The sequence below is a fragment of the Ceratotherium simum genome, chromosome 21 (assembly GCF_057802395.1).
Source record: "Ceratotherium simum simum isolate JZ-2026a chromosome 21, ASM5780239v1, whole genome shotgun sequence".
NCBI lineage: Eukaryota > Metazoa > Chordata > Mammalia > Perissodactyla > Rhinocerotidae > Ceratotherium > Ceratotherium simum.
Genome location: NC_141920.1, coordinates 209,211 through 222,924, shown reverse-complemented (window position 1 = coordinate 222,924; position 13,714 = coordinate 209,211). Strand labels below are relative to the sequence as shown.

Sequence of the window (13,714 nt, the reverse complement as noted above, 5' to 3'; positions counted from 1 at the left end):
CACACACAATCACACGGCCACGGTCACAGCATCACAGCCGTGCTCAGAGCCTCGTGTGCACACACACACGTGTACACACTCACATGCAGTCAGAGTCGGTCTCACCCGCAGTCATTCAGAGCCACACACATTGTACAGAACCCACACATCTCACAGACCACAGTCCTGGGCGCTTGGAAGACTGAGCTGTGACTTTTCCACATCAGGGTTGTCAGGGGTCACCTGTACCCCCCATATGCTATGGGGGTGGGGGCTGTGGCAGTACAGACCAGGGGGATACATGATCCGTCCTCTTGGCTTGAAGACCTGCTAGGCCCTGAGAAGTGTGAGTGTGCAGGGGATTCACTTCTGGGGGTGCTCGTGGACCCTGCCCCAAGAAATGAGAAGAATCACCCAAGATGTTTGTTGCCAGCTTTCCCTGAACCCGTGGGCTCCCCAGTGAGGGGGCACCAGACGGGAGCTGGGGGGACCAAGGAGAAAGTGTGGACAGGGGGTGTTCCAGTCTTGCTGGGGGCAGGGGCAGAGGGCTAGTGTGATGGGGCTAGAGTTTGGGGCTTGAGATGTGAGGCCTGGGCCCCGCTGCTCTGGTCATTGACCTGGACAGGTCACCCTGGGGAGCAGTGTGGGTGTGACATGGTGCTGCTCTCTCTGGGGACACTGGGTTGAGAATGACAGGAGCCCCAAGGTGCCTAGTCTGCATAGAGTTTGACCCTGCCAGTCTCCTTGGGAAAAGGGCACTGTCCTGGGCGGTCCTTGGGCTTGAAGTAAGTTTCAAGGAGGAGATGAAGATGATGACCTGGGTGGGCATGTGGGGGGATTGCTGGGTGTAGTCTGTTCCTTATTAGGCTTGAGTTAAAAAGAGGGGTGAGCCAGGAGGCGATGGAGAGCTAGGAGAGTGGGAGTAGCCATGTCTGGTGCCTCCCACCAACTCTGATTGGGGGCGTGTCCTGGAAGGATGGAGAAGTGTGGGTGCTGTCGGGTCCACGCCAGGATCAGGCTGTCTGGGGCGATCTGGAGGGAAGGGCACGTCTAGGGTGCCCCAACAAGCACAGAGGCGGGTGTCAGACGAAAGGCGAGGGGCTTTATTGTGGCCTTACCGCGCCCAGGGGCTCCTTTCCTTTACAGCAAACAAGCGTTGTCATTGCTCACATTTGAAAAGCCCCTGCTACGCTGATGCTTTTAATCAGTGAAACCCCTTGAAAGAAAAAGTTCAAAAATTAAAAATATTAAATATATTGTATTATGTATATAAAAGGCAAAGTAACAAATACAGCCTGGTTCTAGAAAATACACCGCAGGAAAGGATTAGGCGCTTCAAAAACTTAAACGTTGGCAGGGCCAGCCAACAGGTCCTAGGCCTGGGCTCCCTGAAAAGCCCCGGGGCCCGTGGGAGCCACCCAGCAGAGCGCCGCCGCGGGCGGCCGAGCGCACGCGTCGCCGCTTCCTGCGGGACTGTTGCAAGTACCCGCAGCTACACGCACAGCAGACAGAGCGGCGGTCGGCGGCGTGCGGTCGGCGGCTGCCGTGGGAGGCGCTGCGCCCAGGCCCGAGGGCCGCCTAGCCCGAGATGCACGCGCTGTAGTACACGGCGCTGCTGGCGTCCGACAGCGCGGCTATCAGGCTGCTCTCCTCCGGGCAGGACATGGCGCGTGGGCCCAGCTTGGCCAGCGCCACGTGGTACGGGAGCCCGGCGGCGTCGGGCCGAGTCCGGCTGCAGTTGAGGTACTGGTCGAACTCGGTCAGGTCCACGTCGGCCCACAGGTCGGCGGCGGGCCCCAGCGGCTCCGTGCCCTCCAGCGGCGGGGCCTCTGGCGGCGGCGACAGCGGGCCGGGATACGCACCTGGGCCGGGCGCGCCCAGGGCGCCGTAGTAGAGGCCTGGAAGCGCCGCGGCGGGCGCGGGCGCGGTCCTGAGCGCCTCGGCCAGGGGCGCCCCGTAGCAGCCGCCGGGGTCCCGGGGCAGCTCGGCCGGGGCATACGGCGCGCGGAAGGTCCGCAGCGCGCAGTCCTCGGGCGCCGCGGGCGGCGGGAAGAAGGCAGCCTCTCCGGGCTCCAGGCCGTCCAGCGGCGAGCGCTCGGGCGTGGGCAGCCCCAGGCCGTCGAACTCAGCGCCTAGCTGGGGCAGCTCGCGGAAAGCACGGGCCGGGCCGGGCACCGCGGGGAAGGGCTCCGGCGGCGGCGGGGGCGCCAGGCCCGGGAGCAGGAGGCCGGGCTCCAGCCGCCGGGCCTTGCGCGCCTGCTTCTTGCGGCGCGGCCGGTACTTGTAGTTGGGATGGTCGCGCAGGTGCTGCACGCGCAGCCGTTCCGCCTCTTCCACGAAGGGCCGCTTCTCCGACGTGCTCAGCTCCTTCCACGCCTTGCCTGCGGGGCGCGGGCGCTCGTCAGTGGGCTGCCGTCGGGCGGGCGGACTGACTGCTGAGCCCTGCATGCGCCCTGGGCGCGCCCCCTGCCCACCCTGGCCCACGCCTTCGCGAAGTCGTTCCCCTCCCCACGACTGCTCACCCTTCCCGCCCGCCCGCGCCACTTACCCAGCATCTTGCTGAGCACCGCGTTGTGCAGGTCCGGATTCTGCTGTGCCAGCCGCTTGCGCTCGTCCTTCGCCCACACCATGAAGGCGTTCATGGGCCGCCGGATGCGAGACTCGTCGGCCGCCTGGCGCTCCCCGCGGCCGGCCGGGCTGAGGCCATAGCGCCCCGGCTCGGGGCTTCGCGGCGGGCTGCGCTGCGGGGTGGGCGGCGAGGCGGGCGCGGCGGGCGCGGCGGGGGCGGCGGGGAGGCCGCGCGGCTCAGCGGCGGGCCCGGGTCCCGGGGCCCATGCACAGTTGCGGCGGGCTGGCGGGTCGTCCTGTGCGCCGTAGCCGGGCGGCGATCTCTGCATTCCAGCTGGGCGCGGCCTGAGCGGAACGGAGCGCGGGAGCGCGGAGAGTGGGCGGCGAGCTCTGCGGGCCGGGCGCGGAGGGCGGGCCGGGACGGCGGGCGGATGGCGGTGGCTTCGCGCCGGGTGGGCGCCCAGATATAGCGGCGCGGGGCCAATAGGCGGCAGGGCGGGCGGGGCGGGGCGGGCCGGGGCCGCCCCCTCCCGGGGGGCTCCCTTTCTTCTCGGGCCGCCGGATTCCTCCGAGGCCTCCTCCGAGCAGCGCCCCCCGCACCCTCTCTGAGGGAGAGACCCCCCCCCAGTGGGAAAGGGCTGCTGATGTGGGCTGGAGCTTGGAAGGGGGCGTCCTCATGGGGGCTTTCAGACTTTCAGAGACCAGCTGCCGTCCCCACCCACGGAGAGAGACCCCCAAGGCGGTAATTGGGGGAAGGTGGCTTCCCCCACCTCTCTCGCCTGAGATTGCTTTGGGAGGAGGGGGCCGTATTTTAACACCGTGTTTTTTGGGAGGCTGCCTTCTCAACAGTCCGTAAGTCCTTCCTCGAGTCTAGTTCAAAGGTAAGGGGCACCTTGGGAAAAGCGCCCTGTATCTTGGGGAGCGTGCTCTAGATAACCCCCCAGGGGCATTATGTCCCCCCAACCCTCTACGCACCTGTGGAACTTTCAGCACTGGGGGCTTCAAGCCCCTCCCTCCAAGCCTGTCCATGGGCTTAAAGGAGAAGATGGTCTTCGTGTCCCCTCCTCCACTCTCAGACCGATTCGCAACAGGGCAAACCTCAGCGGCAGACGCGCCCTGGACCCAGGAGGGAAAGGGGCCCAGAGGGCTGAGAAGCCTCCACTGGAGGCAGGGGGGGCCCAGACCTGTCCCCCCTCCTCAGGGCTTGTTGGGGTCAGGGGCTGGAACCAGTAGTAGGGCTGGGACCACAGGCAGCTGCTGCAGCAAGAGCCGGGCTGGACCCGGGGTCAGGCAGGTGCGGGGAAGGAGAGCCCTCAGACCTGCGGGGGGTTTCCAGAGGAGCGTCCAGCCTCTTCCCAGTCCCCATCCCCCCACCTGGAGGAGGTCTGGGATCCAGAAGCTGAGGGGCCTGAGGGAGTCTTCCCAGGGCAGGCTTCCTGCTTCCCTCCTGCTGAGGGTGGTTCTCTGGGGCGGGGAGCGGAGGTGGGGGGGTGGGGGGATGAGTATTCTCAGCAGCCCTGCGGTGGTTCATATTTTCCCTCCTGCACATCCATCTGTAGCCTGGGAGCTCTGCAGCCCCTCACCATGTGAGGAGCCCCCACCCCAAGTGTTGGGAGCTCCATGGTGTGTGTCCACAGGTGTCGGTGACCCTGGGCCTGTGTAGCCAGAGGCTCTCTGTCTTCTGTCCCTGGTAGTCCCTCTAGGCCACATACAGTCAGCGCTATGAATGGGGTGGGTCCTGAGCTGCCCCCAGGGCCCCTCCTGCCCTGGGGAGGGGCCAGTGCCCCCACAGAGGTCCCCTGACATAAGGGCCATTGGGTGTCCAGCTTGTCCCCACATCAGGTTCGGTCATGTAGGATCTGGTACATTGGCTGGAGAAATAAAGGGTGGGGTTTCCAGATCTTCCAGGCCCCAGTGCCTGCCTAACTCCCGGACACAGCCTGTGCTGGTGTGCTGAGGGGCAGTCAAGGCACCAGGAGGGGTTCTCTGGGTCTGGGTGGAAGACTGGCTTTTTCTTGGGAGGCAGACAAGACGGGGGGCACTGGGGTGGACGGGCAAACAGGCCTCTCCTGGTGGTGCCAGCTCCCCTTTGACCAGTGTGGGTGGATGGACCCGGCAGCTGCAGGGTCGGGGAGAGGTGTGCGAGGAAGGCTCCAGGTTGAAGGATGGGTCCAAAGGGCCGGCACCTGGTGGAACCTGCCTCTACCTGCACTCTTCTCAGTGTGGTCTGGGGTCGCCAGGGCCTGGCTCAGCCTGGGCAGCAGCTGGTCTGGAATGATGGTCACTGAGGCTCAGGAAGGAGGCCTCCAGGGTCATCCACTGCAGCCACCCCCACATTGGGCTGGATTTTCGGTTCTCCTAGGGGCCCTGCCTGTCTCTCTGCAACCCCTGACAGCCCAGAGTTGTCCAAGCTGCTCTAAATGCAGAGGCAGCCACATCCGGCGTTACCTCACCCCCCAGGACTCCCCCCAGGATAGCCGCCTCGCCTGGCGCCAGCCAGTGACCCTCCCTCTTGGCCAAGCTGTGCGACTCAGGTGTCCGGCTGTCATGTCCTGTGGGCTGGGGCTGGCAGGGCAAGGGGAGAGCCTCCTGGGGTGCCTCCTACCTCTTTGGGGTCAGGCTACCCTCCTCTGCATGCTGCCCGGCGGGGGTGAGGACAGCGGCTCTGGCCCACTATCCAGATGCGAAAACAATGGGGTTGTGGACTGCAGTCGGGGTGGCCCTGACCTCAGAGCCTCGGGCTGGGGGACTCCCTAGGGCTGGTGTGGGTGTGGCAGGCTGTGCTGGGGGAGGGGCATCAGCAGTGTGTGTCTGTGGGTCTGTGTGTGGTCTGTGGGTCTGTCTGTGTGCCTGGGTGTGGGGTGATGAAGGCTCTAGTGTTGGAGGCTGCCCAGGGCCTTGGGAGCCAGGCAGAGACTGGACTCTGCTGTGAGGAGATGGGGCCCATGGGGCATAGAATGGGGGTCCTGCTCGGTGAAGTCCTGGTTCGACACTCACCAAGGGAGGAGTCCCCAAGACTTCTCTGGCCACTGAGCTGTGGCCCCAGCTCCATCCCGAGGGGGGGTGATTTGCAAGTCTGAGTGCATTCCAATGGCTCCAGAACCCACCTCAGGCTGGCCTGGGCCAGGTCGGCTACTGCCCACCCTTGGGGGGCTGTATCTGCAGCCCCTAACTCCCCAGAGAGAAAGGTGGAGTAGGGGGGCAAGCTTTCTCTGCAGATGTGGGGCTGGCCTGGGTGTCGAGTGGAAACTGCCCTCCCTGCCGTCCACTCCCTGGACAGGAACCCCAGGCTCCAGGGGAAGCCTGCAAAGGATGCTGGGTAATCCCCCTCGGTGGCTCTGGGTGGGGGCTTGGCTGGTCTCCGGGGTGGCGGACCTCCCAGGCACTGCCCGGGGCACAGACCTCACAGGGTCCCACCGCTCAGCCCGGCTGCTGCAGCAGCAGGGAGGCTGGGATGGATTACTGAGTCCCAAAGGGCCGGACCCTCCTGCTGTGGGGGGTGGGGGTGGGGTCCCTGTCGGACGAGGTCCTGGTGGAGGGGACTCTGGTCTCCTAAGACCTCAGCAGTGGAGCCAGGACGTGCAGTTGAGACCCTGCCTGTTGGTCCTCGAGACCAGGGCTGCAGGCCTGGCCCGCGTCCTCCTGCTGGTCTTTGAGGCCTCTCAGAGGGCCGGGGTGGTGTTGGGGTGGGGAGGGAATTTGAGGTGTGGGGTCAACCTCAGCCTCTGCCCTGGGGTCAGAAGGCCTAGAACCCAGCGGGCGCACGTGTGCACGCACATCTCTCCCAGTGGCAGGTCTGGGGGTTCAGTGCTCGCCCCGTTCAGGGCCTTCCTGCTGTCAGCCTAGGGTGCTGGGCCTGGGGTGCACAGAGCTCCTGGGCTTCTGAAATGCTGTGGGCCTCGCTCCTGGGAAAAGGGGGGGTGGGCAGGAGGGAGTGGGCGCGGGCAGCTCCCAAACTTGGGTTTGGGGTCGTTGCGCCATTCGCCACAGTTGTGTGGACCTGAGAGCCACACGCAGAGCTGGATGTTGTGGGAACTGGGGGGTCATTGTGCACTTGGGGGTGTCGGGCTGGCTGAGAGTCTGGAACCTTTTGAGAGAGTAGAGGGATGGGTGTGCTGCTGTCACTGTGGGCATCTCGGGTGTGTGCTGATAAGAGGGGCCACTGCAGGTCCGAGGGGTGCTGTGTAGGGTGCCAGATCTGCCCCTGAGTGCTGTGGGGCCAGCAGGACTGAGCAGGGGTCGAGGGGCACAGGGCCTGTGGATGTGGGGGCACCAAATGCAGCGTGTGTGAGGAGGCCCGCCCAGTGAGTGATGGGGAGGGGCAGATGAACTGTGGACGGTCGGGGTTAGGTCCCCTGTGGTGACTTCTGTGGGTGTTCCAGGTGTCGGGGATGTTGCAGAGGCTGTTTCCAATGCTGGGGTGCTGGGCTGCACGGAGTCGGGGTGTTGAGCTGTGTTGTGCAGCCGTGTGTGTCCTTGGGGTGTTGCTGCGTGCCCTGCAGCCCCACTTGGTGCTCAGCGGGAGCTCCATGGGAACCGGCTGCTCTGCGTCTCCGTGGCAACAGCAGGGAGGAGCCAGGAAACGCGGCTCAGGAAGGAAGGCCACGGCTGAGCGGAGGGAGCCGAGGGCCAGCCTGGCTGAGCAGGCGCCAGACACTCTGTCTGTCCAGTTGTCCTGTCCGGCCCAGCCAGGCCCGGCGCTCCTGCCCCTGGCTCCACCCCCCATGCCACCCGATTTGGGCCCGGGGCAGCTCTGGTGTGGCTGTCTTCATTCAGATCTCCGTGCCCCAGGCCTGGGTGTGCGGGTCCTGGTCCCCGGGGGCTCCTGGTGTGGCAGACGTGGGGCTCTCTGTGTGCCCTGCATGGGGCTGGGTGTTGGCACACTTGGGTCTCCTGGGGCCCTGCCCTGCCCTGGGCTAGGCTGGCCTCTCACTCTCCTGCCAGGCTCTGGTGAGGGTCCTCAGCTGCCCTGGGAATCGTGGAAGGAAGGAGCAGAGCCCCAGGTGTCGCAGGGCCACGTGCCCTGGTGGGCAACTGTGTGTTTCTTTTCTTTTCCTGGCTTTGGTGACAAGTGGCTTTGATGGGCCATCCGTTTGGATCTGCCAAATGGGCTGGGGGGCACGTCTGTGTTCTTGGGGACCATTTACTCCTTCTGGCTCAGGGGCAAGAACCATTCATTCATCCTGTTCATGAATTCATTTGTTCATTATCAAGCAGCCACTATGTCCTAGGCCCTGTTCTAAAAGATAAGGATTTGACAGCAAATAAAACAGACCCAAGTCCTTGCCTGTGGGGACCTCCTGTTCTGATTGGGGGAGGGGACAATCAACAAATCCACAACCAAATCAGAATAGGGGGCACCAGGCTGTGCTGTGTGCTGTAGAGAGCGGTGCTGCCAGGTGTGGAGGAGAGAGGAGCTGTCAGGGGTGCTCAGTGCCTTTCCTTTCATGAGGTGACATTTGAGCCAACCCCTGAAGGAAACATGTGAAAGAGATGAGAGGATACATGGGGAAGAGTGTTGTACCAGAGGGAGCAGAACGTGCAAAGGCCCTGGGGCAGGGAAGTTTGCTGGTGGGAAGAACAGGGAGTGCAGAGGGGAGGGGATGAGGGGCTGTATGGGGCCTGGGATGGTCTTGCTTTTTTCTCTGAAAGAGACTTGGTGACTTGGGAGGGTTTTGAGCAGAGGAGGGGCGTGATCTGTGCAGGGCAGGAAGGATGGACTTACCACCAGGAGAGACGGGCAGCGGATCTGCTCCTAGAGTTGTGCCTGGCCAAGGTCACCTCCGAACGCCTGGCTCCTAGGCCCCGCAGTGTGCCTCCCCCACGAGTTTCCCTGATCCGTCTCCAGGAGGGCAGGGCTGGTGTGCTGGACCCCTGGGAGGCACTGCCTCAGGGACCCCTGGGGAGAGGGAGGGTGGAGTGGCCGCCAGGCTGGCGGGCTGGCAGGGCAGGGAGGGCGGCGTTTCTGGGAATTGTGTGGGGGAAGCACATTGTTAGAGGAGCCTGGAGCAGGCCGTCAGGGCCGCTGCTGGCCTCTGGGGATGCCTCCTGCCTCCCCCAGTGCTGCCTCTGGGGGAGGGAGCTGGCCCTGGGCCCAGGCGCTCTGCTGGGCTGGGGACTTTCCGAGAGATGCTGCCCTGGGCAGGCGGCCCTTCCCATTCTGCGGACGGGGAGACCGAGGCCCGGAGCGAGGGCGGCCGCAGTGGCAGAGCCAAGATGTCTGCTGGTGCGTGGACGGGCCTCTTGCTGGGTCTGAGTGCCTGGTCACGGCGCTGCCTAACCTCAGAGGCTTGATGGGGTTGGCTGGGGTCACCGTGGTGGGGACCTGTGGCCCCACGGTTGCCTGGGGGGTCTGGTGGAATAGGGTGCCGAGACAGCTGGGTGCCTGGGCTGCGGGGAGCGGGGCTGGGTGGGGGCTTCTGGGGCTGCAGGATCCCCTGCCCCCACGGCCACGGGAAGTGAGGGGCTCCGTGTGAGTCGGGCAGCAGGGTCCTTCCCACCGAGGCCCCTGCCCAGCCAGAAGGGAAGCACAGGTGCAGCTGCTGGGGTCACGGCCGCTGTAGGCGGGCGGGGGGCAGGAGACACAAATAGAAAAATAAATGGCCTGAGCTTCCGATGTTTCTCCTGCTGAGGATGGGGGAGGGGCTGGCCCCTGGACCAGAGGTGTGGCCCAGGCTGTGCGGGTGGGCTCTGGGGGTGTCGGGGTGTCCCCAGACCCTGTCCTATGGTTGCCCCCTCAGAGCCCGCAGGCCAGGGCTCCTACAGACAAGGGCTCCTGAGGGCAGACCGTGTGTCTCTCTCCATAAAGGGGTCAGTGTGGACGACCCTGCAGGAGGGGATACACCCCTATGGGTGAGCTGAGCAGGGTCGGCCCCGGGGGGTGGGGGCAGAAGTGGGGCCTCTACCTGCAGGAACTGAGGGAGGCCCCCCGGCAGTCGGCTGGCGGAGTGTCCAGGAGGGTGTTCTGGAGTAAGGCAGGTGGGGTGGGTCTGGGAGGTAAGCGTGCCTGTCCCCCACCCCTTGGGGGCTCCTTCCCTGCTTGGTGCTGAGGCCCCCCTCCCCTACACATCCAGACCCAGCCTGGTGTCCGCTGGACTCGGCACCTCCTTGTCAGGTTCAGTGGGCCTCCAGTCTCTCCTCCACACCCGCTTCTCTGCCTGAGCCCATCTCAGCGGGAGGTGGAGGGTCTGGGGGTCCTGGAAAGGACCTCCTTCATTCTAGGAGGTTCCGTGTGTCAGGCCTTCAGCCCAGAGCAGTCTCTGCAGGTGGGGGTGGGGCCTGGCGTTGGGGCTCCCCTGCTGGGTGGCGGCTGGAAAGTGTGGTCCCTTCCCGCCCCTCTCCACGCCATCATTCCTCCTTCCTTCATGCGGTGAGTTACTGGGCACCTGTGAGGTGTCTGGGGTGGGGGGTGGCAGGGGGTGGAACATTAGCCCTGTTCTCCAGCCGAGCGGTCGGTCAGTCCACGATGACTCCGTGAGTCTGTGTGCTCCTGCCCTGTGCCGGGAGGGCCCTCGAGTGTGCCCATGTGGGCACACGTGGACAATGTCGTGCTCCCGTGTGACCTGGGTCACGTGTGCGTGTGTGTGCACACCGGTGTGTCAGAGAGGAAGTAAAGTTCTTCACCTGCAGGGGGTCGGGGTGGATCTGGAGGGGCCCAGCTCTGGCGAGTGCCCTGTTCACACGAACACCCCAAAGGAGACTCCCCTGGTCCTGATGTCACCCTCCGGGTGCAGCTTTCTGAAGGCACAGGAGGTTAGGGGCCCAGGCAGCTCGCTGGGGGATGCTCCTTGGAGGAGAACGTCCTCAAGGTCAGATAAGGTCCACGAAGGGTCGGGGGTAGGCTGTGAACATCCTGAGCAAGGTGCCGGGGTCCTGAACTCAGGGGGGCCCGAGGACTAGGAACTTCTCAGGTGGGGAGTCCTGCCTGGGCTGGAGCCCTGGCAGGCATGGGACCCGCCTACAGCCCCACAGTGAAGGCCGCGCTCCAGGACGAACCACAGTCCCACTCTGGCTGCTGCCTGGCTGGCTGTCCAGTCTGTGGCTCACTCCCGCCACCTACAGGTCACTGCTTATCGTGGGCCACACAGGTCATGGACCAGGGTCACCCCACCTGGATCCCGCTCACCCCGCAGGGGGCCATCCCCCTCCCCCTGTGGTGGTGGCTTCCATGCAGGACCGGACCGGGTCAAGATTTGGGGCTCCCGGCACGGGGAAAGGGCTGTGGCCTCCAGTTCCCTAGCTTGGAAGCTCCCTGCCTCTTCCGCTGCCCATCTTCACTGGCCCTGCCCTGGGCTAGGCTCCCCGGCCGCCCCGCTGCTGCCCTGCGGGCTGGGCCCTCTGCTGGGCACTCCTTGTGCAGGGGACCCCCACCTCCTGGCCGTTGTCCTTGAGGGGCCACAGCATCTTGGTCTTCCTCCATCTGTAGCCTCGGTGGGCCTCAGTCAAGGTCCAGTGAGACATGCCAGGCCCCGTACGGGCTGTCTCTGTGGCCCTCCCTGGAGCCCCCGGAGGTAGAGACCACCTTGCTTCTCATGCAGGGGGAGGAAGGGCCCAAGGTGAGTGGTCTGGGATTTCCACTCTGGCTGGGCAGGGCAGGGCCCTCGTTCTCAGCAGATGGCTCCTCCTCCTGCTCTCCGTGTCCTGACTTTGGTGCCACATAAGGGGGCAGCATACAGTAAAATTCACAGGGTTACGAAGGAAACCAATTACACTGAAACACACTTGTCAGGGTATTTGCTACAACGTGTGTTGTAGACACCTGATGCCGTTCCCAGCAGTGGTGACGCGGGGTGTGGGCAGGACGGGGTGATGGCTCTGGTCTGTGCTGTGGTCAGCACTGGCACTCCTGTGGGCCGTGGTTCCCGCTCCACGCATGACCGGAGGAACGCAACGCTTCCGCTCGAGGTCAGTGGAAGGGAGATGGCGAGTCCTTCCCACCTGGTTTCTTTTCCAACAGGGGCTGATCCCTGACCCCCAGGCCGAGACCCCATGCTGTTCTCTGCCCCACCCCACCCAGTTCCCCTCCTCGGTTCCCAGACCTGCCTTGTCTGTTTCCCCACCCCCCACTTTCCCTGTCCTGAGACCACCCTCCTCTGTCTCTTGTGGCAGCTTGCATAAGGTCATAGGGGCTGGGGTACAAACTCCAGACCACCATCCACTTCCCAGTCCTGGGACACCTTCTGCACGCTTGGAACAGCCTCTTAACCCCCTGAACTCCTGCCCTCCTCTGGGTGCCCATTGCTCAGCGTCCACCCCTGCTGGCCGGGAGCCTGTGCCTCTGCCACCTGTGGACAGAGGACAGAGACCCCTAGGGCCCCACCTACAAGGGTCTTCATTCTTAACCAGCTGCCTAGGTCATGTTTGAGAGTCACATCTTTGTGGCTTAAAACATTGAACCCGGCCTGACACTCAGAAGCATCCCTCACGCAGAGCCCTTGCAGGGGTGGCCTGCCTGGGGCAGGGTCAGTCCTCAGGCTGGTTTTCCGGGGTGTCTGCATGTCCGTTCCCTCCCCAGCACTCTGTGCTCATCCTCCTGTGGAGACATCAGATGCAGCCAGCCTCGAGGCTGGCTCCTCGACAGCAACCTGCCCCAGATCCTGCCCTGACTGATGCCTCGGAAAGTCACGCATCTGGAACAAATCCTTCCTGACAGCCCAAGTGATGCTCCAGAGGCCCGTCCTCTCTTTTCTGACTCTAACCTTAGGGACTGGAGGCTGCTGTGAGGTCTCCTGGGCATGCATCTGCCTGCTCCAGAGGGAGGAGGCTGACCGTGTGGGTTTATGCTCCCTCCCCGGTGCTCCCACCTTCGTCAGAAGCCACAGCGGAATCCAGCACCTCAGGATCCCCAGTCATGGTGCTCGGAGCTCTGCAGCCCAGGGGAAGTTCTGGCCAAGAAATCCTCAAATTAGCTGAACCCCGCCTGTCGGGAGGCCTGGTTGGCAGCCTCCGTTGACGTGTCCTGGTGGGCAGTGGGGAGCCAGCTTGGAAGCCCTTGCAGCCTGGATTTCCGAGGCTGTGTTCTCTGGGTTCCTGCTCGTTCCTGTTTTACAGGACCCTGGCCAGCTCCTTGTTTTGGCCAGTCGTTTCTTGTGGAGGGGGTGGTTGAAGGGTGTGTGACTCCACAGTGTCCCTGATGTAGCTAGACCCTCAGAGGCTGCACACACACTCCGACCATGGGATTCTGGCCACAGGGACTTGCTTGATTTGGTGGGCTCAGAGCCCCCAGCTTACAGTGAGGGGCAGAATCAGAGCTAGTCTGGAAACTGGAGGTGCTGTGTTTACCCATCATAGGGCCTTTGTCCTGGAAAACCTTTGCTCCCTATGAGGAATTCCATGCTTTTTCCATATGATTACTAAGAATTCTTATAACTCACCATGTTTCCCTTTTCACGTTGGCTGCTGGGAAGCTCAGTCATATGTAATTAATGCCATTGAACTCAAGGCATAGTCAGCCCAGGTTGTCTAGACATCCCATTTGCCACCTGGCTTCACATTGACTTGACCTGAATTTCAGTGACTATGGGGCCCACAACACTATAGACATCAGTCCCCTGGCCTCTACTCTCCCCCAGAATTGTGCCCCCTCCAGCAAACTGCCAGCATCTGCTTCACTGAGGTGGGGATGTGGGCCCTGCCCCTCTCTTCCTCCAGAACCCTCCCTGGGCCAGGGCCATTCCTCCAGCTGAGTGCAGTCTGGCCCTTCCCAGGGACGTCCAGCAGCCACCGGGATGACACCCTAATTGCTCATGCTCCGTCCCCTGCCCTGCAGAGTGCCCGACGTGAAGCAGCTCCGCCGTCCTGACAGCAGCCCTGCGAGGCAGACACCGTTACCACCCCTATGTCACAGCCGGGGAGACTGAGGGAGGGAGTAGTCAAGGACTAGTCTGAAGGGCAGAGCCCGAGTCCAGAGGCAGGGGCCTTGCCCACGCAGCCTCTCCACGTCCGCAGGCGCCTTCCTCACCCAGCGCGGGCCTCCTGCAGACCCCGCGTCCGGCGACTGCTCCCTCCCGCTTCCAGGCGCCCCACCCGAGGCCGCCAACCCCGGAATCCACCGCAGCGTAAGGGGTCGGCGCAGGGCTCGGGGGTCTCCCGCAGGTGCGTCTGCGCCGGGAGGCCGGAAGGTGGGAGAGGAGAGCTCAAAGGGGCCGAGGAGAGGGGACTGGCTCGA

The 13,714-nt window shown here is 64.0% G+C and overlaps 1 protein-coding gene across 1 annotated transcript; it reads right to left on the bottom strand.

Annotated features, from left to right (window-relative positions):
* Nucleotides 1-1,217: 1,217 nt before the first annotated feature.
* Nucleotides 1,218-2,968, bottom strand: SOX18 (SRY-box transcription factor 18). Its single transcript, XM_087444930.1, has 2 exons — nt 2,528-2,968; nt 1,218-2,360 (listed from the first exon to the last, which is right to left on the bottom strand). Exons 1-2 carry the CDS (start codon nt 2,874-2,876, stop codon nt 1,558-1,560), a joined length of 1,152 nt encoding a protein of 383 aa, XP_087301056.1. The 5' UTR covers nt 2,877-2,968; the 3' UTR covers nt 1,218-1,557.
* Between the last annotated feature and the right edge of the window lie 10,746 nt (nt 2,969-13,714).